Source organism: Bidens hawaiensis, unplaced genomic scaffold, assembly GCF_021521415.1.
Source record: "Bidens hawaiensis isolate Kalapana, Puna unplaced genomic scaffold, B.hawaiensis_p1.1 tig00001093_1, whole genome shotgun sequence".
Classification (NCBI taxonomy): domain Eukaryota; kingdom Viridiplantae; phylum Streptophyta; class Magnoliopsida; order Asterales; family Asteraceae; genus Bidens; species Bidens hawaiensis.
This window is the reverse complement of record NW_027491064.1, coordinates 556,809-580,694: the sequence shown is the minus strand read 5'-3', so window position 1 is coordinate 580,694 and position 23,886 is coordinate 556,809. Positions and strand designations below refer to the sequence as shown.

General features: G+C 36.1%; 2 protein-coding genes and 1 pseudogene across 2 annotated transcripts; 1 reads left to right on the top strand and 2 right to left on the bottom strand.

Moving 5' to 3' along the window:
• The first annotated feature begins 3,263 nt into the window (after positions 1-3,263).
• On the top strand, positions 3,264-4,865 carry LOC143559753 (scarecrow-like protein 3 pseudogene; annotated as a pseudogene).
• Positions 4,866-9,009: 4,144 nt separating this feature from the next.
• On the bottom strand, positions 9,010-12,041 carry LOC143559583 (uncharacterized). The gene is made up of 7 exons (XM_077048112.1): positions 11,919-12,041; positions 11,720-11,836; positions 10,773-11,090; positions 10,513-10,655; positions 10,318-10,438; positions 9,371-9,511; positions 9,010-9,265 (listed from the first exon to the last, which is right to left on the bottom strand). The coding sequence occupies exons 1-4, from the start codon at positions 11,970-11,972 to the stop codon at positions 10,524-10,526; spliced, it is 621 nt and encodes a 206-aa protein (XP_076904227.1). The 5' UTR covers positions 11,973-12,041; the 3' UTR covers positions 9,010-9,265; positions 9,371-9,511; positions 10,318-10,438; positions 10,513-10,523.
• Positions 9,188-10,520, bottom strand: LOC143559742 (uncharacterized). The gene is made up of 4 exons (XM_077048225.1): positions 10,513-10,520; positions 10,318-10,438; positions 9,371-9,511; positions 9,188-9,265 (listed from the first exon to the last, which is right to left on the bottom strand). The coding sequence occupies exons 1-4, from the start codon at positions 10,518-10,520 to the stop codon at positions 9,188-9,190; spliced, it is 348 nt and encodes a 115-aa protein (XP_076904340.1).
• Positions 12,042-23,886: the final 11,845 nt, after the last annotated feature.

The window sequence follows — 23,886 nt, the reverse complement described above, 5'->3', positions numbered from 1 at the left end:
GGAGAAGCCTGTTGAGATTATGGACCGCGAGGTTAAGCAAACCAAGCGCAGTCGCATCCCTATCGTGAAAGTTCGCTGGGAGTCCAAGCGCGGAGCCGAGTTTACATGGGAAAGGGAAGATCAAATGAAGATCAAGTACCCGCACCTGTTCTCTGCGCAACCTACTTCGAGATAAATTTCGGGACGAAATTTCTTAAAGTAGGGGAGACTGTAACATCTGCCCCGATCCGACCCGACCCAGGTACCCGTTTCCCTTATCCGATCTCTTTCTTTTATGATTTAATATCTATTTATACTCATACTTTATTTTTAATAATAATAATATATTTTCCTTCCCGCCTCTTTCTCTCTCTTTCTTTCCGCCGTCCCGTCCCTCTTCCTTCTCTCTTTCCGCCTTCTTTTCCCTCTTGTCGCCGTCCCGCCCTTACGCCTTGTTTCCCTCTTTTTCTTCTAACTCTTTGCTTGTCCTTTGTTCCTTCCCACCTAAGGTTGTCTGCGCAGCTCCACGCGCCAGACTCCTTACAAGGAAGCCTGCGTGAAGACCATCTGTTCCAGCGATACGCGAGACGAACTCTTCTCGCAGCACGCTAAGAATTGTAATTCTTCTCGCAGCGCGCGAGGAACGGTAGTTCTTCCCGCGACGCGTTAAGGATTTGTAGTTCTTCTCGCAGCGCGCTAAGAATTGTAGTTCATCCCTCGACGCGCGAAGAATTATAGTTCTTCCCGCGGCGCGCTAGGAATTTTAGTTCCTCCCGCGGCGCGCTAAGAAATGTGATTCTTCCCGCGGCACGCTTAGAAATGTAGTTCTTTCCGCGACGCGTTAAGGTTGGTTCTGTCTGCCTTCGCGCTCGCGCTCTCTTGACCTTCTGTGTCTGCCTTCGCGCTCGAGCTTTCTCGCGCTAGACTTATCTTTTCTTCTGTTTTATCCAGCCTGTTTGCTTTTGTGTTGTCTATCTTCTGTGCTGTTGACCTAATCTGCTTTATGTCTGAAAAGTTACTTTCGGCGCAGCATGCGCACCAACCCCATTGGTTGGTAGAAAAAGTGACTGACATTATCTTTTGAGATCTGCTTTTGCCATGCTTTGACCAGTACCTTTTTCTGATCCGCCCATGCTTTTTACTGTTCCCTGTCAGCTTTATCTTGCCCCTGCAGCTGCCATATCTTTTGATATCTTTTGCTTTTGGAATCTTTTGCTTTTTGAGATCTTTTTCCCCTTTTCTAGGGATTGTGTTCCCTAGGGTTTCTCTATAAATAATAATAATATTTTCATAACACTACACACACAAAACACTTAATCTCTCTTGCTCCTTGCTCTCTCTGCCGTCCTCCTCTCTGCCTCCGTCTTCCTCCCTGTTCTGTCCTGCTTTTCCGGTAATATATATTATATATAATAACTTACTTATTAATTATGCTAACTTATATCAAGACTTAAAACAAATCATTAAAACAATAATCTTATTTACAGGTTAACTTGTGCTTGTTTAAAGTTGGCTCTTGCTTTATCTTACACCGCATCGTTTATCAAGTGAGTAATCTCGTACCTAATCCCTTTTTGCTTTTAACGTTTTGGGATGTTCATGTGTTCATACAAACTTAGAGTCTTAAACTGTTTATGAACTTTAGTCGCGCAGTATCCCATGTGTTGAGGACGTAGACTTGGCTGTTTATTTGTATGTGTGGATCATTAACCGTCTTGTCGGTCTATTCCGCAGTTCTCATGGTACCATTAGATGAACACGGGAGAACTATCGTTTATGATTTTCTCTTTTGTTTACACATGCACAGTTTGTCTTGTTTGTGAGCTCAATTGTGAGCACTGGCAGTCTATGAATCTTAGAGTTGGTCCCGATCAGATTACACCCTTGTTGAAAACCAGACATACACATGTTGCGCGCAGATTTATTGTTATCTATGTATTGTATTAAACTTGATTTCTCACCAACACGCAAGTGTTTGACGTTTATTTTAACACATGTTCAGGTTTGCTGTAGCTACATTTGGAGCTTGTGGACACGTAGGACGTTTTTACTTTTGGACCTAGATTAAAATGTATCAAGACAAGTTATTGTTGTTCGAATATTTTGCCTTATGATATATTGATTTATGTTGATTTATGTTATCTGTGTTTACCTTGCGCGTGCGCGAATGAACGTATTTATTAAATATTGACACCCAAATAGTGTCACGAGTAATGAAACAATATGTGGCGCCCCGATGTATAATCCGCCTTTGGTCGGGGTGTTACAGATGTTGTGTACTTATCATTTGCGTCGGTCGATTGAGTCAATGACTTTACGTACAAAATATTTAATGAGTTACCATAATAGGCGTGAAAACATGGTGAGGATGGTTTATGAAAGTGATGTTACGAGTGTTGTTAACATAAGAATGAATATACATGCATTTACAACACTTTGTGATATGCTAGAAACTAGAGGGGGACTAAAGAATAGTTTTGTATGTGAATTGGTTTTAACTATGGTTGATGTTTTTTGCTTAAAAACTATGTTTTGTATGTGAATTGGTTTGATCAATGCATATTTTGGTTGGAATTTATGCATCTTTTTATATGTTTTTTATTTTTTAATAAATATTTGTTATGAAAAAAATACTTGTGCTAATGATAAAGTTGATATAATTCTCTGTTTATTTCCTATGTACCAAACAAGAGAAATGATTCTCAGCTATATTTCTCTACTGAAATCTCTGTACTACCAAACAGAACAGTCAATTCTCATTTTCCAGACCAATTCCCTTTCTCTGTAATTCCATTTCTCTATTCTATTTCTCTACGATTCCATTCTCTGTACCAAACACCCCTTAGAGCATCCGATGTAAGTAATAATAATTGAAAAGTAAGTCATTTCTAGATTACATAATAATAATAATTTTATTATATAATTAGATAAAAGAAATAAAAAATAGAGAATTAAGGTGCCATGAGGTTTGTGGATGTATCCTGGATTCCCTATCCAGCTTAAGTGAAGACAAAGTTTTGCAAAAAGCAGTTTTGGTATGGAAGGAAAAAGACAAAAGTGGTATTCTTTTATTCGAATTATGGCAAGTCACATATTCTCCTGCAACACTAGACGACACAAAATCGGTGAACATAAAAACAAATCTCAAGCCATTTGGCTCTACTGTTCCTTTCCTTTGTGAATCAAACCGCCTCACTCACTCACTCAACCACGCTTTAAACTCTTCTCTTGTTCTCTCTCTACTCTACAAAAACCCATTAAATTCGATTCAATTGACACAATTGTTGTCAGATTTCAGTTGGGTTTTTGATGAATTTCAAAACCCAGTAACGATTTTTTCTTCTTTTGATTCTTGTAGGTATTTGCTCAAACCCTAGTTTATCGCTTGTTTTTCTCTAAAAACCCCTAATTCATGCTTATCTGGTACCGATTGACAGGGGTTTTGTGATATTCGAATTGGGTTTTTGATGAATTTCAATACCCAGTAAGGAATTGCTGCTGTGTTCGTTCAATCTGTGACGTAATTTCGAATCCCCTGTTTCTTGATAACTCAGATCTTTTATAAATAGAAACAATTCCTTTCTTTGAAATCCAATGTTTCAAGATGATGGGTCATCATCTGTGACTTCGACACCAGTTCAAACCTTTCCGTTAATGTCCGGAATGGGATCACCATATCCGTGGCTCAAGGAGCTCAAATCAGAAGAAAGGGGTTTGTGTTTGATTCATCTCTTACTCACTTGTGCCAAACATGTGGCTTCAGGAAACTTTGAACATGCCAATATTGCCCTTGATCAAATCACCCATCTCGCCTCCCCCGAAGGCGACACCATGCAACGAATCGCTTCCTATTTCGCCCAAGCACTCGCCAACCGAATCCTCAAAACATGGCCTGGAATCTATAAAGCAGTTCATTCCACTAAAATATCATTCGCCTCTGAAAACATTTTGGTTAGAAAGATGTTTTTTGAGTACTTCCCTTATTTGAAAATAGCATTTGTGATAACGAATCAAGTGATCATCGAAGCCATGGAGGGCGAAAAGATGGTTCATGTGGTTGATCTCAATGCTGGTGAGCCTACTCAGTGGCGCGCGCTTCTTCGAGACCTGAGCGCGCGCCCTGAGGGCCCACCGCATCTGAGGATCACAGGTGTTCATCAACAAAAAGAGGTTTTAGACCAAATGGCGCGAGTTTTAATCGAAGATGCCGAGAAGTTAGATATCCCATTTCAGTTCAATCCCATTGTGAGCAAGTTAGAGAATCTTGATGTGGAGAAGCTTAATGTTAAAACGGGGGAAGCTTTAGTGGTCAGCTCGGTTCTTAAACTCCATTCGTTGCTAGCACCCGACGATGAAGTAGGTAAATCAAGAAAGAACTTTCAAAGGGTGTTTCAAAAAGATTTGGTCAACGGGTATAGCCCGAGTCAAGATACCGCCTCCTCATCCCCGTTATCACTTCAACAAAGATAGAGGCGTTTCTCAATGCATTACGCGCATTGTCCCCTAAAGTGATGGTGGTAGCCGAACAAGATTCGGATCACAACAAATCATCTCTAATGGAGAGACTATCGGAGTCATTGTACTTTTATGCCGCTTTGTTCGACTGTTTGGAGTCAACATTACCGCGAAGCTCAATGGAGAGGTTGAAGGTGGAAAAGATGTTTGGAGAAGAGATTAATAATATTATTTCTTGTGAAGGTGGGGAGAGAATAGAAAGACATGAAAAGCTCGAAAAATGGGTTCAAAGGTTGGATCTTGCTGGATTCGCGTGTGTGCCTTTGAGCTACTACGCGCTATTGCAATCGCGTAGATTGCTTCAAGGCTATAGTTGTGATGGGTTTAGGATCAAAGAGGAGAATGGGTGTGTGGTGATGTGTTGCAAGTAGGGATGGCAACGGGGCGGTTTCGGGGCGGGGAATGCCAATCCCATACCCGCCCCGGTTTATAAAACCCATTACCAAAACCGTCTAAAAACCCGCGGGGACTAAACGGGGAATCCCCATCGGGGATTCGGGGAAAACCGCGGGTATTCGGGGAACCCGTCTAGCATAAATGGTTTTTAAACGGGCTAAATTCCCCGTGGGGATCCCCATTTAACCGTCGGGTTCACCGTTTAAAACCCGATTGTAAGAAAATGATACAAAATTACAATACAATATTAATACACAAAAAGTTCAATATCCAAACACATTACACATACAAAAGACATTATTAATACATAAAAATGTTTATTTCTCCCATCACAACGGAAATTAACTTCATGATTGATCCTTCTTACACGTCCATACCGCACCCATTCAACCATTCAAACACTTGTCACTCTTATATCTCTTTGGTTTCGTTTTGGTTTCGTTTTGGACAAAATTTGTTATAATGATCAAGTAAGTGGCGTGTTCCATTCTCACTCTTAGCTCCTAATTTTCTCTTGCAATAGTGGCACTCCGCCTTGTCTTCACCATTGATCGTCATCTTCTCGAAGTGGTTCCATACAATTGACGTAAGTTTTCGCTTCCTAGAACCCATGTTGCTATCATCATTTTGGGTTGGGGTTTGGGTTTGCTCTCCTGTGGTTGTGTGTGATGGACCTTCATTGCTTGTATTTGGTGAAGATTGGTTCATACAGTTATTGCTATCGGCTTGTGAGTTATCACCCGGAGATGTTTGTGGTTGTTGTGTGTGTCCTTCCATAAATCCTACGAATAATTATGAAAATGAAAATGTTCTTAGCATCGCAATCAAAACACAAAGCATGCTTCACAACAGTCAATGCACTTAATCCAATACACTTATACACAAGCATGCTTCACAACACTCAATGCACTTAATACAATACACAAGCATGCTTCACAACAGTCAATGCACTTAATACAATACACAAAGCATAACTTACAACCGTCAATGATCTAATAGAATGAACAATGAGTTAGTGAGTGTTGACCTCAGTTAACAAATAACTATATATGTATTCAGTTCAAGAATCTTGTTAACTAAATCTATCAAACAAAGTTTGAATCTATCAAAACTAAATCTATCAAAAATAGATTGAATCTATCAAACTAAATCTATCAAACAAAGTTTGAATCTATCAAAAACAGAAACTAAATATATCAAAATAGATTTTGAAACCACTACTCACTGGGCTGTGGAGATGCGCGGCGGTGGCGAGTCAGGCGAGTCCGGCGAGATGCGCGGCGGCGACTGCAGAATGGGGAACGGGCTGTGCCTACTCACTGCAGAATGGCGAGTCCGGCGACTGCAGAATGGGGAACGGCGACTGCAGAATGGCGAGTCGGGCTGTGAGATCAGAGATGCGCGGCGGCGTGCGGGCGGGAGGTTGTTCTAGGGTTAGGGTAAATGGCCAAATGGGAAAGTAGGAAACTGGTTTTAAACGGGTATACGGGAAAATGGGTTAGGCAGCCTTATTGGGAAAATAAATAATAAATAATATATTATATATAAATATAAAAATTATATTTAATTAAACGGGTTTTAAACGGGTATACGGGGCGGGTATACGGGGCGGGTACAGGCTATACCATACCCGCCCCGAACCCGATTAACTTAAACGGGGAAACCCCGAACCCGGACCCGTCCCCGATTAAGTGTCCCCGAACCCGCCCCGTTCGGGGCGGGTTTCGGTTTTCCCCATCGGGTTTGGTTTTTTTTGCCATCCCTAGTTGCAAGACCGGCCGTTTTTCTCGGTTTCGGCTTGGAAATGTAGAAGGTGAATGTGAAACCTTTGGAAAGTTTGTGTTGTTTAATGCTAATGTTGTTTGTTTTTTAAGGTTATGGTTTATATTTTTGATGTTTCCCTTTTGTTTTTGTTTTTGGTGTATGGGGGCTAATTTAGATATACGCCTAGTTGTTGGTTTTATATAGTGAATCTTATCTTGTTATACCAATGCAAACCACATCAGCCTGAAAATAGTAGTCATGTTGTTGGCAAGAACACATAAGAGCACAGCTTTAAGCATGGAAGATGAGAGTAAACAAATAGCCGCTTTAAATTCACATTACATATTATGGTCCTGGTGATTATATAATGGGATTTATCTAATGATTTAATCTTTAAAAAAAAAAAGAAAAACCATCATATTAATACAAATGCATCTTAGGACACTCCACTTGACATATATGACATGTAAGTTATTAGAGGTGCATATAAGAACCGGTTATGGACCCGACCTGACGGTTCCTACTTGGAATCAGACCCGACCCTAACCTACCCGCGGGTACGAAACGGGCTTTGGCAAAGCGTTTCCCCTGGAACTGTACCCGGAACCGACCCGGACCCGGTGCAGCCGGTTCCGCCAATACCCGGTCAAAACCCGACCCTACCCTACCCGAACCCGGAAAAACCCGATGGAACCTGTCAAATACCTGACTATACCCGGAACTTGTTTTGACTTTTGTTGACCATACCCGGTTCCGGTTCCTGAGGATACCCAGTTTGTGCACCTCTATAAGTTATGTTATAACGTTGCTTCTAGTGTTTGGAATTCATCAAATGTGGAAACATTTACGTTGTGTTCCTGAGTTCCATTTAAACAAAGAAAAGAAAAGAAATGGAATTAAGAGAGAACAGAAACAAAATGAAAGGAAAGTGGGTGATTTTATTTGGTCTTCTTCTAAGCAGAATTGCTCGAAACCACTAGAAGAATGGTGAAATCAATTAGGGAGAGATGATGGAAGGTAGTTGTTGAAGACATGGCGGGTGGTGGGAGATATTCCCGCCATCATGTTAACAAGGACAAACTTGTAATTGAATTTTTAACGTGTTTTTTATGGCTTTCTTTCTCTTCAAATCACTCTAATTTGGGAAGAAATATATGAAGACCGAAAACCCATGTTTTTCTCTTCTCTCTTTCTTTCTCTCCTTGAAAAAAATCTATGAAACACCATTTTTTCTTTTCACTTCAAATCATCTCTGTTCTCTCCTTAACTGCAACTCTGGAATACAACGTAGAGGTTTTTGGTAAACAGTAAATGAGGCGAGTATAAGATTGTATACATTAAGCTTTGTGCGGATGAGTTGGGCGATTGTATGGTGATTCAAGTGATTGTCGCGGCTATGTTATGGGCAATTTGAAAATTGAAAAATATTTCACAAATAATTAGAGATCGATCACTGAGATCATTGAAGGCATCAAAGTAAATTCCTTTTTACGGGTAAAAAACCCTGGCAAAAGACCTACTTTAGATTGAGATTGTTGATGTTGTTTTAAGTATCAGTTTTCCTTTGAAAGTTATAGTTTGGGTTTGGTCTTGTATGTTTTTGTTTTCTTATTTCGTTCCTTGAATGTTCTCGGGCTCCTATCATTGGTTAGGAGGTTCCCGTTTTGGCTTTAGTATATTCGGCCTTTAAAAAAAAATTGTATATATTAAATTAAGTGTTCCTTGCCCTGCAAGGATATCTTAGGAATGATAAATGAAGCCAGACATGACAAACAAATCCAAAACGTTCTAGATGGGTAATAAGATGAGTATTTGAGTATGTGATAAATATTATATTTTTACAAGTATGAAGCATGTTTGGTTGAGTCTTCTTGAAAGAATACACGTAATTTTGTTTTTGAATTTTTTTAGAGTTTAAACTCATGACCACTTTTTTCACACCTTAAACAGCTTATCACTTCATCAAAGTGAGAATGGCTTTTGATGTAATACACGGTCGAGATTGTTTAAGGGGTAAATTAATAAAATGAATCATACACGTTCAACTAGGGTATACATTTCATGTTAGATATAACAACATAGTGAAATCATAAATTTTCTGTGTTTACATCAAACACACTTGTCGCATTCATACTATAACTTCCAAAACGAACCAAACCATAATCCAAGCCACTTGGATTTCAAACCGGCTGATTTTAACGGTTCACTTAGAATCACTTTCAACTATGAGAGCGTAGAAATCTTCCTAATAGGCAAACGGATATAACTAAGCCATCGCCAAGGTTAAAAGAGAGAAGTTAGGAGAAGAAAGCGATCAAATGTAATCTAAAAACAAACATTACAGTTACAGCTGAAATAAATAATTTAAAACATCAAACGAAATAAATCATTTTCCTAGTGATTAAAAATACATAAAAACCAAGCCATCCAACTCCATAAACAATGACAAAACATGTATCCTGCCTGTCTCAGAATATGTCACCAGTTTATGTCTAAAAACTGTCCACTAAGCAGGTATTTTGAACTTAATCTACTAGTTGGATGACGTCAGCTGCCTCAAATTGTATTTAGCCAATTCCTTGTACTTCTCAACACCAATGCAACACACAGTCTGCATATAGTGAATCCATTAATATATATATATATATATATATATATATATAAAATATGTGCATTGTTTAATTATTTGTTAGTTTGATAAAGAAAACACACACACCTTGGCAATTTGGACCACAATAGTCCTATCTGGATTGGTGAGATCAACTTTGTGGGGTTCCGGGACCGATTTTGCAACCACGTTGATTATTATCATTCTGTCGAGACCACTATTTGCACGCACCTCACATAACACTGCAAACTATGGAAATTCAAACAAATATTTAGGCGGTTGTTATTAATCACAAAATACTGTACATTCCAAACACCGGTAATTTGAAGAGAAGCTGCAGATAATATAGAAGACCATGATTCTAATGCACAGCCGCTTAACAAAAGTTTATAGTAAAAGGGTCAATTCGTGTTACATTTTATTCCCAATGGGTAGAATAGAAAAATAGCTTAAAAGGAAACAAGACAAACGTTAAAAGTACGGTTGTAATAGCCCTATAATTTATTTATAATAAAGAATTACTTTTTGTAATAAAAGAGACGAATACCATAAAAACCAACATAATTCTGTTTATCTCACAAAATTCCCTCAAACATCTTTTTTGCTCATTAAAGTCCCTCTTCATGTTAAATTCAATAAAAATGTGAATTTTTTAAAATAACGTGAAACCGGGACATCCAAATTATTTTAAACAAACAACGGGTAAAAAATTTAACCCACGTAAGAGAAAAAGATAAACACGTAAGCAAAACAGCCAGACGTATCGTTCCAAGTTGTTTAAAGAAAAAAACTCACATTTTGTTCAAATTTAACATGTAGAGGGAGTGACGGACTTTAATGTGAAAACAAATGCTGAGAGACTTTTGTGAGGAAAAAAAGCAGAAAGTAATTTTTTTTTGTACTTGCCCAGTAAAATATTGAACAAAAAGCATCCAAAGTCAACCCAACCCTTTACAGCAATTACCAACTTTTTTCCCCCATTTTGACCGGTAAACATCTAGTTTTGTTCAAGCTTCAATTGTTTTTTACCTTTTGTATTGAAAAAAATAACATACCTTATATGGTGTTTGAGGGTCAATGGGGAAATATTGAGCAATTAAAGGTTTGATTGCTCGTGAAATTTCTTCTTCCGATGCATAGCACGGCAATTCTATAGGTAACACTCTTAGAATAAACCTGTAAAATCCATTAAAAGTTTAAAATACATATAACTTCAAACCAATCGGGAATAAATGTTGATATAAATTTACCTTGACATGTGTCATTTTGTGGCAGCTGCAGAGGTTATGATGCGCTGAGCAAGTTCTTTAGGAGTCGGATCTTTTTCACCTCTTTTCTTCATTTGAACAAACACTACACCGTTGCACCCCGTATCAAGGTAGTTGAAACGCCTCTGTTAATCAAACAATACATACATAATCGATGCAACTTTTAAATGTTTTGATTTTCAGATTTCTTATAACAATAGTCGTAATAATAAATACTAAGATTATTAGAATAATGAACTGACCTTGGTTTTGTCTTTCAACTCATCAAGTTCTGCCTCTATTAACTGATCAATCGACTTGGGTTTTACGAGTTGTTCATTGTTGGACACGTTTGTTTCTGCACATTTTTGTTTCTTTTCGGGTTGACTTTCTTCTTCATTTTTAACATCTTCTTGCCCATCCTTTGGTTGACTTTCGGACTTATCTTGCTCTTTTTCACCATTCACATCATCATCAGTTTCAGAATCAGAAGATGAATAACTGAACTTTATCTTCTTATTCATGGGCTTAACTGTGTGCTTCACATCTGGTTCCTTTCCCTCGGCTAGCTCTTCAAGAAACTGGGATATACCAATATTAAAGTGAGGGCTTTGCTCTATGTACAACCCCAAATGCTCTTTTAAAAACCATGTAATCAGGTATGCTAAATTCTACTCATAAAGATGCCAAACATGTGTGGATAACATAAGCAAGAACTGAGTTAATCTAAAGACTGATTAGCGATATATAAAAATAAAACCCACAACATATGCATTCAAACAAAATTACAACTAGCTCATTTTCCAAAAATTGCGTGAATGAGAAAAATCCCAGTAAAACAAACAAATACTTCATATGCTGTTTGGTATTAACAAGAGTGAGACGCTCCAATGTGTTTTGAACCCGTGACATCACGTATATGAGGCAGCCGTTATTAAAAAAATAATACTAAAATTATAATTATGTAAGTTGTTAACTACTAAATATAAGATATATCAATAGGTGAGCAATAAATAACCGAAACCGAACCAAAACTAAAGAAACCCGATTAACTAGAAATTGGTTATTTTTGGTACTCTCTATTAACCTAACCTAACCTAACCTAACCTAACCTAACCGAAGCGAACCATTCATATTACATTGCTCATGGTCTAATAATAAATTGTTGAATTAAATTAAAAAAAGAAGATAATAATACAGTGTTACATACAGATTCGATAAGTTGAACAGCTTCATGAGAAGCCTGACGCTCTCTGCCACCATCGCAAGTAATGAAGAAGCCTTGAACACCTGGGCGCAATGGATACGGCCCCTTCTTTACTGATTTCTGTCATATGAATATTATTATATGATGATTAAAGATGAAAGTATAAATAAGTTAAAAAAAAAAGAAGAAAAAAAAGACGTACGTTGTTGGGACGGTAATGGTTCTTCCTCTTCTTATTATTGTTTTCAGTAGCCATTTTCTTTCTTTCTTTCAATTTCAAAGGTAAAGGTTAGGGCTTCCGGCGCTTCTTAAAAAGGTCGGTTGCTTTTCTAATTCTAATTCTGCTATTCGAGTATTTTCCTTTCAACTCTCCAACAATCATTTTCTTTTTCTTTTTTTTTTTTACTAACACCATAGAGGTAATTGTCGATATTAATTTAACGTTCCAAGTCTTACTAATCCATAAAAACCATCAATGAGGTAGCTCATCACTATGAAAAAATGCTCCTTCACTTGGGTTTCAAACCTTAAACCATAAAACCAACATTTTTTTCACACAATAATTTCTTGCTCATTAAAGTCCCTCGGTACTATGGTTGTTCAAAGTCGGATATCCAAACTTTTAGATATCTGCACTTCGGATATCCGGACCTTTTGTTGGGCATAAAGGAAGATCAAGGAAGCGTGGAATCTTCTCAACCTCCTCAGAAAAATGCTAAGTATGGAACTCGAGCAAGGCAGACATTTCCAGCAAGGTTTATTCTTATTCAAAGATATCTTATTCGAGTAAGGTTATCTTCTAGAATTCTTCTAAGTGTTGAGCTTCGAGCAAGCTACACTTCAACGAGCAAAGTTGTTCTTCAGTCGAGCAAAGTTTGTGTTAGAGCATACGCTTGACATATCCTAGCTTAAGCCAAGTTAACAAGTAATTTGGTGGGTCGACTAAAGATACAATAAGAAGATATCAAGCATACTTGTGAGAAGTTAAAGGAACTATTATAAAGACTTCTACGAGCAAAGTTAAATCTTGAGCAGGCTACAGGACCTGAGTATACTATGTTTGCTGGAATAAGTCTAAGGACAAAGATTGAAGAGATCATGAAGAAATACTTTGCTCGCGGGATATTTCCGAGCAAAGTTGGGATATATAATGAATATTGAAGCTTGTTTGAAGAATATTTTCATAGAAAAATATTCTAAGTAAAAGTTTACTCGAAGGAACTCTCCGAGCACACTCGTGTACAAGGTCTACTCGTCAGAGATAAAAGTTTACTCCAAGACCTGTTTGACACTTGTAATAACTTTGAATACGTTTGAATATGTTTTAAAATGATTAGAGTTTCTATAAGGAATGTCAGGTGCCTATATAAGAGAATACTAGGTTACATTGATGGAAACGGCTGATTACACACTTTTCGAGACATACTGATTATTCTATACGGAAAGGCAGACGCCCCTGACGTTCCACTCGAAACCCTAAAGCATTTCCGATTGTATTTGTCTGAATATTTTAATGGAAATCTTTTGAGTTGATTGTGTGATTGTCACTTTTAGTATCCTTACTATATTATGCAACTTCCTGATTCTAACTGATTTCGCCGGTTATTATCTAGAGGTTTCACATATTATTGTTTCGTAATAGTTCTTGTCAATTAGGGTTATTTGTGTTACGAATTTTCGGTCCCGACAAGTGGTATCAGAGCTGTGTTAGCTAAGTGAAGACCGTTATGCTGCTTAAAGATTTGATTGTGAAATTTTAGTATATTTATGTTGATTTAAGGTTGAAGACAATGACGTAAGCAGACTACTGTTTCATTGAAGAGTGACGTCAGCTACCATGTTCTCCTTTCTTTCAGACCTGCTATTGTTTTAGCTTCAAAAGTATTCTAATCCTAGATCTACATCTATTTGATTAAGTTTGTGTCTAGATCTTGGTTAAAATCGTTTGTTCCCATAAGATTTAAAGATTTCTTCTTCAGATCTGAAAATTTCAAAAGTTCAAGTTTTTAGTAATTTTTTATTTTAAATTTCATTTTTGTCTAAAATTTTTATAAAAATACAAAAATAGGTTCTTAAGTTCTTGATAAAAATATTTCAAAAAGAACAAATGGATGACCAAGAGGTGTCTACTAACAAGATTCCTAGACTTTTGGGTTAGGAGAATTACATCAAGTTGAAAGGGTTTTTTAAAACAGTAGTAAGCTACAGTGATACAAAGTTGTGGCGTTCAATCAAAGAAGGTCCATATGTTCCTTCTTCTGCACTAAACAACAATTAAGCTCCTGAGAGACAGATGAAGAAAATAGATGACAAAGCATTGTTTATGCTGAAATTGGGTTTATCATACGAAATTCTTACTAGTGTTAACCATCATACAACTTCCAATGGAATGTGTGATGCAGTTGTTGAAATGTTTGAAGGAAATATAGAGCTGAAGGAAATCAAGAAAGACAGGTTGAAACAACAGTTAGACATATTCAAGTTTAAAGAGGGTGAAAGGATAAAATCAGTGCTGCAGAGGTTTGTGACCATAGTAAATGAGATAAGGACAGCTGATTTACCAATCACTGACTTTTTTTAAACAAGAATTTGTTGTCATCATTATCCGTTGAATGGTACACTGCTAGATAGTTCATAAAAGAAAGTGCCAACTTTCTTCAAGCCGCAGAGCATAAAATGATAGAAAACAATATGATTAAAGAGGAAAGACCAAGCTTTCCGGTGGCCAATGCTTTGATTGCTCCCATAAGTAGTATGTCAACAAAGAATCAACAACAAATTCTCATCACTGAAGAACCAAGTGATTTCAACTCTGAAACTCTAAGAGTTTATCATGTCACTCTAGCATCTAGAAGTCAGTCTGGTCAACAAAGATTCAATTGTTAGATGTTAGATGTTGGTGATGCTTCTTCAATAGCTAGTGGTCATGCTCCCTATTTTCCAAACAATGCAAGTCAAGGAAATGAGTATCAAGCACTATTTTCAATGTTTACATAATCTTACAATGTCTTTGTTGCAAAGAATTTAATTCATACTAGTGTTGTTCAAGAAGATCTTGAGCGAATTGATTGTAACGTCCCAGTCCTGGTGCCCTAAATTGGATGTTGGATTTACTCATAAACACAGTTCTAAATATCATAGTGAAATAAATTTTTTCACGGAATATAAAAACATCAAACATTCATTACAAAATATTAAAATCATAACTTTTAACTTACAAATTATTTTAACATAAAACATCATAACTTTTCTTCACTAGATGTCAGTCAGCTCAGTCCATGCCATGTGCCCCCCCCCCCCCCCCCAAGCCAGCTTCTTCATCCTATTTGCATGCGTGCATACTAAAAGTCAGCTACGCTGAATGAGTTCTAGTTAATCAGATAGCATACATTACATTCATATATATATATATATATATGTATGTATCAGTAGATACATATTACATACTTAAGCTGCTTCTTTCATTCATACATACACACTTTATACTTTTATACTCGCATTCTTTCATACTTACATTCTTTCATACTTTCATACGTTCATTCTTTCATACTTTCTTGTTTTAGCTTAGTTATACATATGTAATTATCTCTACGTTTTAAAGAGCCTTTCGCCCTATAACCTTCACATACATTATTAGGGTCTGCAACCCTTTAACCTTCGCAGATATTATTAGGGTATGCAACCCTTTATCCTTCGCATATATTATTAGGGCCTACAACCCTTTAACCTTCGCAGATATTATTAGGGTCTTCAACCCTTTAACCCTCGCATATATTATTAGGGTTTGCAACCTTTTAAGCATACAACCATACATATTTTTCCATAAAATCATAAATACCATACATACTTTTAGTTATATATATATATATATATATATATTCATATACATCTACATGCATACTCTTAACCCTTTCTATATCATTCAAATATCATTCATAACATTCATGTAGCATACACTTATCACTTAAGATAAGTGTATTAACTAAACACATAGGAGTATGCACATAGCCCCAAAAAACATAACAGAGAAAAGGGCTAAGAAACTCACCTGTGTCTTGTGTTTCTCAGAGTTAACTATAATACCCCTCCTTAGCTGTGCACGACTAACTGTGTAATAATTATAAGTATCAATTAACTACCTCTAACTATATCATATAATCGAATTATCATTCTAATCGAATCACGGTTCTAATCGAATTGCAATTCTAATCGAATGACAGTTCTAATCGCATGACAGTTCTAATCGAATGACTTTTCTAATCGAATGACCATTCTAAAACGAATGACAGATTCTAATCAAATGGCAGATTCTAATCAAATGACGGATTCTAATTGAATGGCAGATTCTAATCGAATAGAATTCGATTCGATTACTTTGCCCATTCGATTCGATTACTTTGCCCACTCGATTCGATTACTTTGCCCATTCGATTCGATTACGTTGTTCATTCGATTTGGTTTATTTTCGGATTTGAATATGATTTTATTCTCATCATTTTCCATCATTCTTTTCGACTCGTTTTGCCCGTCTTGCATAATAAATGATCATTTGACTTTAACTATATTGTTTCCTTGCACTAACTTGGTTCAAACATTACCCGTTTCTCCCGTTTCATTCCAAACAACTTGTTTATGTTCAAGTTTAAATTTTTCTCACATAATAAGGTCCGATTTACTATCCTACCAAGTTTCATGCAAAACCGACTTCGTTTACCCGTTCTTTTCACGAACCGAACACTACTCATTTGACCCGAAATGAACCAACTAACCCATTTACTCACAATTTCATTGCTTTATCAATAATCGCGACCCGTTCTATCATTCTACCAATTTTCATGCAAATCCGTACACGAAAAGTAAACCTTTTAACAAAAACGTACATTTGAGTTTATGTTCGAAATCACTCGAATAGACCAAAACCATATCAAACGAACTCAGAATTGAGTGATTCAAGGGGCCACGCAACCGTATCGCCCCGATCTACAAACCCATCACCTTTTCGTTTCCGGAAAATGCCGCTACAGTCGCTGGAGAGGCTGAACAGTGGCCAGAAAATTCCATTTTAGCTGTTGCGGTTTTGCTGATAAAAACTGGATTTCCCGACATCTGATCGAAGATCTGATCGATGAGAATATTCATTTATATGCCATGAACACCCAATTAAAATTTGAGACCGATCCGACGGTTAGATCTCCAGGATTCATCATGTCTTTGTGGGTTGTTTTCTCAAAAACGGGAATTTTGGTAATGAAGAAATTTGGAGGCTAGAATGGTTATAATGAGATGGTGTCTACTTTTATAGGAAGAGGGTAGGGTTTCATGTTTAACTTTTCATCTAATGACACATATTCTCCAACTACTTTAGATAATTACATTTATCTTCTATAATTTAATCAAACACAATTCATTTAAATACTGACGAAACTTGGGATGTTACATTGATGTTGATGATTATAAGGATATGGATTTGAAATGGCCAGCAACAATGTTGGACCAGAAAAGCAAAAGAGTGTATAATAGGATAGGAAGATACTCATTCACTTGTCCCAATAAAAGAATTGGATCTGACAAGTCAAAGACTATTTGCTACAACTGTCAACAACCAGTGCACTTTGCCAGAGAATGCAATCTCCCTAGACAATTTCAAAATCAGACGAGTCAGTTTCAAAATCAATACAATTAGCAAAGAAATCAGTTCCAGAATCAGAACCTGAATCAAGTTCCTCAGCAAAGACAATATCAAAACAACAACTTTCAGCAACAACAGAATAATCAACAGATCATTCCTCAACAACCACCACCACCACAAAAAACCCAAATGAACAACAATCAAGCTCCTATTCATCAAAACATAGCTAATGTGAACCAACCTAGAAATCAAGGCAATGTAGCTTTTGCACAAGAGCCACATGATGGGTAATTTGATTGGAGCAACCATGTATAAGAGATTGAAAAGGAAAATGTTGCTTTTATGGCAATAGTGAATGATCAAGCTGAAACTTCAAACTCTCAGGTAATTTCTGATCACTCTATTATTGATTTATGACAAATGAATGATTATTTGAAGAAAGAAGTATGTAAATAGCAGAGTGAGTGTTCCAAAAAGGAAAGTATTATTAATGTATATGAGATGAGTAAGAAGACTTATTAAAATCAAACTAAAAGTCTTGAAGAAGGCTGTATAGACAGCTACAAGACTCAGTCAAGATTCACCATAGAAATAAGGGTTGAAAAAGATGTACACAGAAGAAAAGCTAAAGAGTACACAACTTCAAGTGGAAGTTGATTTCTGAACAATTTAGTATCCACTAGAAATATTTATGGAAAACTAGAGAAAATCAAATCACTGGAAATATTTGTGGTCTAGATTTTGTGTTTTACAAGAAGAAATATGATGAATATTTGATGAAGGGGATGCAGAAAGATGAAGGAATGGGTGTGAAGAAAGAAGTATTGAATGTCAAGAAATTGGTGAAGAAACTGTCAATAAAATCTCAAGATTCAAAGAATTCCATTGACTATATCAAATCAACTCCATTTGAAATGAAAAGAAAAATCACAAAGAATGTTGTCAAAAGGAGACAAGAAAGTAAACTTAATGGTGATTGTTGGTGCATGAACGTAGATGACTTTGGTCCAAATCCGGTAAATGTATTGTATACTGTCATACCCGAATGTACTGTCACTGCTATTGAATGAATAAATGAGTAAAAGAGACGTTATCGTGTTTCTCATCTTGTAACGAATTCCGCGTGTTACATTAAAGAGTAGATCTTTTCGTGAACGTGTTTTACACGTCGTGTCATACGATCCATTCATCGTTCTTTCATCTGGTATCAGAGCTAGGTTCTCAGAATCTACTTGGAAAACTCATTTTCGTTTCTTTTCTACACTATTTTGATTATTCCGAAGGATGTAGCCGTTCAAATGTTACCAAAACTTCACACATTGTCACATTTTTGGCTTTGAACATCATACTAAAAAGTTATATCCTTACATTGTCACACCCTAACCTAAGGCGGAAATGCTGAGGCGTGAGATGATTGCTCACAACTCCCAAGGTACTATCATGCAATAATAAAAGTGACAGTATCTATTAATTTAATTAAATATTCGAATAATCAAATACAAATACAACTCATTAAACAAACAATAAATACAAATTTAAATCTTGATTATATCTCTCCTAACATAATTCTTCACTAAATATTGCAACTAGTTCAAACAATAACCTGTATATGCGTATAAAATAGAAAGGTTTGTCAACAACACATGTTGAGTGAGTAAAACACCAGTTTAAGACATCACAATAATATTATATAATAAATAAAGAAAGATGCAATCTGTTCCTGTGAGATAAGCACTTTAACCATATGAGCAAGTATATAAGTTGTAGATACGCATGATGCCAGATAAACTGGGCGATGGCTACTACATAAGCAAGTAAATAAGTTGTTGATACGCACGATGCTAGATAAACTGGGCGATGGCTACTACATAAGCAAGTAAATAAGTTGTAGATACGCACGATGCCAGTTAAACTGGGCGATGGCTACTATGACGACACAACCAAATAAGCAAGTAAGCAAATAACAAGTTAGGCATAAACTGATATACACACAAGGATTAAATAGTTGCTGTTTTTAAATACTAGATAATAGATAAATATTGTAAATACGCATATATCCCCAAAAGATTTAAAATAAATAAAAAGGGTAGTGATTACCCACCTTAGCAATTAAGCAAGAGATAAAGAATCGGTAAGAACGGTAGTAAACAAGAGTCACGCTCTTCGGAAGTTACCGACGAGAAATCCTAAGTAACAATAGTTGAGGAATAAATACGAATTAAATAAAGTCTAAAACTAAATAGAGGTTCGAGATTTGATGATCGAGTATAATCTTACAAAAGCTATTTATTTCATTATTTTATTATAAATTTCATTTTTAAGTTTTATCGTAATAAAGATGATTTAATTATATAAAATACATAAAAATACTTAAATAAATATTTATAAAACTGTTGTAAATATTATATAAAGAGATTGTTTTAAAATATTTATTTTAAACTAAAAATATGTTTAATGTATTTATGTAAATCTTTATTATTGATTAATATTTCTTTTATATTAATGTTGTAAAAGTTAGATAACTAATAATAAATAGTAATATTTATATAAAATATGATCTTTTATAGGATACGTAGATCATATTTTTAATACGTTACTTTACAATAAATTTTAAATATATATATATATATATATATATTAGATTAACACCCTTTTTAAATATTAAAACCATTAAATTTTTTTAAATAATCTATTATACATACATACATACATACATACATATATGGTTTTAACAAAGGTTCAAAAAAGTGCTCGGTTAACTTGTCTGTGTAGAAAATATGGACTAACTATTAAATGTATAATATCAATAACATAATTTAAATTATTAAATATATGAATATATATAAGTATAATTGAACTGTAACAAAAAAAGAAACCAAAAACGGTGCTAGAGGGGCTCGAACCCGCACCCTCTAGCCCCTTAGAATCTTAACACGCACCCCCTAGCCAACTGGGCTAGGGGGTTAGTTGGTTATAAGCCCGTAACGGAATTTTATAAACATGCATATGAACCCTAGTTTCCTACGGCCAATTCGTTAAGGGATTCGCCGATTACCCTTAGAGTTAAATATCCAGAAAAGACGAAGAGTACAACGACATACTTAATTACCTATATTAGTGAAGGATGATGAACCGATTTAGCAATATAGAAGACGACCAGACAAGAACAAGAACCCCGTGACTTCCCCTGAATGTTGCCACCTTGTCACATAAAAATATTATCATATACTTACACATATGTTGCCGATTTTACCTATTAAAGTCCCCCGTGACTTCCCCTGAATTCCCTCGTGCGGACAAGTCTGTTATTATGTTCCGGACCATAATAACTCACTTGTCCATCCAAGTTCATCCAGACCTCGTCACAATACTTTATTAGTTGATATTCAGATCCTATAACACTTGAGCTACTGGTTATATTTTAGGTATCTTTTAAAGACATCCTAATTCTTTATAACCAATGGCTCTGATACCAAGTTCTGTAACACCCCGTAACCGCAGCGGAAACGTACACGGGATGCAACAGACACATCTGATATCAACAGCATTGTTTATAAAGAAAACACCACTACATTAATTTAAACGTATTACATTGTTCTGAGTTTCATAACCATCTAAGCGTTATCACATAAGTGTTACCGATAGTACATTAACATATTTAATGCAAAATATAGATCTCTAGACTTCCACAAAATAGCACACAGCATCGAACACATATCACTCATTCCAATTTGAGTGTACCTAGAAAGCATGTAAAGAAAACGGGTCAACTACGAATAGTTGGTGAGTTTCACTAATTTAAATAAACCATAACAAATCATTATAATAATCATAAATAAGCGATGTAATTATGCTGAGCCCACAAGTGAGAACTCTGTTAATCCCAAAACATATCGATTAACCTCCGGGAACTCTGTTACCCCAGAATACTTCCAATAACCTCTGGGAACTCTGTTACCCTAGAAACACATTTAATAACCTCTGGGAACTCTGTTACCCCAGAAACACATTTAATAACCTCTGGGAACTCGGTTACCCCAGAACACATTTAATAACCTCTGGGAACTCGGTTACCCCAGAGCACTGTTTCGGGCCTTACACTGTTAGCAACTCAGACAATTACCATCTTAATTCATTACCGTACGATTCCCGTACAATAAACATTATATAAATACGTTCATTTCCATGCGATCAGCATGTACTTAAACACTTTGATAAAAACATGCTTTCCGCCCCGGGAAAATATTTAAAACAGTTCAGTAAAAGGGGCTCGTGAAAACTCACCTTCTTGTGAGCAAAGATGTACTACGGTGCACGGCTACTGGTACAGATCTGTAATACGATCCCCAAATCGTTACTACACAATTTCTATCAATATAACTTAAATTCGTGTTAACCGGTACGTCTGGGGACACTGCTAACCCAGTACCGTACACGATCCGGGGACAATGTTAACCCCGAAATACTTTTCAGGACTTAGATTGTGATATCACTTAGAGTTCTTTAGTCAAAACTACCGATAGTTTGTTTTCTCGTTTTGCGTGCCTAGCACGGTTATTCGTCTTTATGTTTTCAAAAAATGAGTTTGACCACATACGTCCCGAAAATAGTCATTATTGATATTTTCATGAAAGTGGTGAAATTAGAGCTCGGTTAGACACCCCGTTTGGCCGCGGGGCCCGTTTCCGCCTTTAATACACCGGAAACGGTTAAGTCGGGTAAAATTACCCAAATCATCCGAATTATTTTCGGATGATTTATTTTTACTTGATTAACTTAGTTTCATAAAAATCATCCATTTTTAAGGTTTTCAAACACCAGTCAGCTCGCTTAGGCGAACTTCGCCGGTTTACTCGTTTTAAGCTTTAAAAGTTTGTTTTTAAGTTCCATTTAGCACAAATAAATATCCGTTTAGTCTCGGACCTTGAAATTTTGTACAAACCATATTTTGACAGTAAGGAATTTTATAAAATTTTTTCCAGAATTAATTTTTATATCTAAAATTTATTTAACCATTTTTAAACGTCATTTAAACACCAAATATGTCGAAAATACCAAACGACCTTCGAAAAATCCCAAATTTTTCTGGGATGACCCCTGTCACCCACATAGTTCCCTGTAATTTTTCCAGAACCAAAAACTCATTTTTCATGCCATTTTTACCAAAACCGAGCTAGAAATCCCTAGAACTTGTTTTACCTAAAAGCCTACTTAGACTTCTCCAATGAACCTGAAATTTTGTGTGTGACTTTTATATGTTATAAAAAGCTTATCTTAAATTTTCCAGAATTTTTCATGATGTTTAGCTATTTTTCACCATTTTTGGCCAAAACCGAGCATTAAATTCACCAAATATTCATCCTTTATCCAAAAATTACCAAAAATTCACAGATCTCATATTTTCATGTGTAGATAATCTCTGTGAAATTTCGTGACCCAACTCTAGGTCTATCACAATCTGTCCAAATTATCTAAATCATACGAAAACCGAACTACCTTGTGTTTTCTAGCGTTAGATCGCAAAGATCTTGGTTTCTAGCCTTTGCTAGCCACTAGATACAACACCTACAAGCACAATAACACCACACCAAGCAAGTTATACCCACAATCAAGCCATTTTTTTCATGATTTCGGTTAAGACATCAAAACAAAGATTTTAACCGTAAAAATTTGTTTTTGACTCTTTTAACTCCTTTCTTGGACCAAGATCCCTTGTATAACTTGTATACATCACTTGATCATGCAAGAATCGGTTTCATCTCGGGTTTTCACCCATTTTTCATTTGAAACCTCATTTTCTCAAGATCATGGAATCAAAACTATGAATCAAACATTAAAACCATGTTTTTACCTTATGATTCTTGTTAAAAATCAAGGATTTGGATGAAGGTTGAAGTGTGTTGAGAGGATTTTGGAGTTGGGAGCTTAGAAAAAAGAAAATGTAATGTGTGTGTGTGTGTGTATTGGGACCGATCGGTCCTAGTATGTGTGGGGGGGGGGCCACATCTCCAACCATGGCCACACATTTGGATTGTGTAATCCGGATAATGTTGTGGATAATCTGGTTCAGTTCGTTTTTCGGTTAAACACTTAATTCGGCTTAAAACGAGGCTAAAACGGTCGTTTTTCGGCTTAAAAATAAAATTTATATAAAACCGATTTAAAATCTTTAAAAACTTAAACCATGACATTTATTGACTCAACACATCATATTGTCGGTCATTGTGCATCTTTTTCGGCTTGATCGATCGTCTCTTGCTTGGTTTGATGTTAAAGGTTTCGTTTAACGTACCGACGTACTAATAACTCGAAATCCTTTTTCTGTGCTATAAATTCACTTATCCCGAAGCCTTAATACTTCGTAAACCTTACTAAACATCATATATTTCATCTATGACGTAATCCCCGATTCGTTCGGGTTTCAATAACCGTTCATCGGTTAATCGTAATTCCAATACGACTAACTGTACATTCGAGTATAATTCGTACGGTGAATCTTATATACTCGTATAAACACATTATAATTCATATATTCAGTATT

Excerpts from the sequence above, each read along its gene's own strand:
- LOC143559742 (XM_077048225.1), bottom strand. Across the intron at positions 9,512-10,317 it reads ACCCTCAAACACCATATAAG|TTTGCAGTGTTATGTGAGGT; the intron begins GTATGTTATTTT and ends GAATTTCCATAG. Across the intron at positions 9,266-9,370 it reads TTGTGGTCCAAATTGCCAAG|ACTGTGTGTTGCATTGGTGT; the intron begins GTGTGTGTGTTT and ends CACTATATGCAG.
- LOC143559583 (XM_077048112.1), bottom strand. The coding sequence starts at position 11,972 with ATGGCTACTGAAAACAATAATAAGAAGAGGAAGAACCATTACCGTCCC. Across the intron at positions 11,837-11,918 it reads ACCATTACCGTCCCAACAAC|AAATCAGTAAAGAAGGGGCC; the intron begins GTACGTCTTTTT and ends TTCATATGACAG. Across the intron at positions 11,091-11,719 it reads CTGTTCAACTTATCGAATCT|TTTCTTGAAGAGCTAGCCGA; the intron begins GTATGTAACACT and ends GGTATATCCCAG.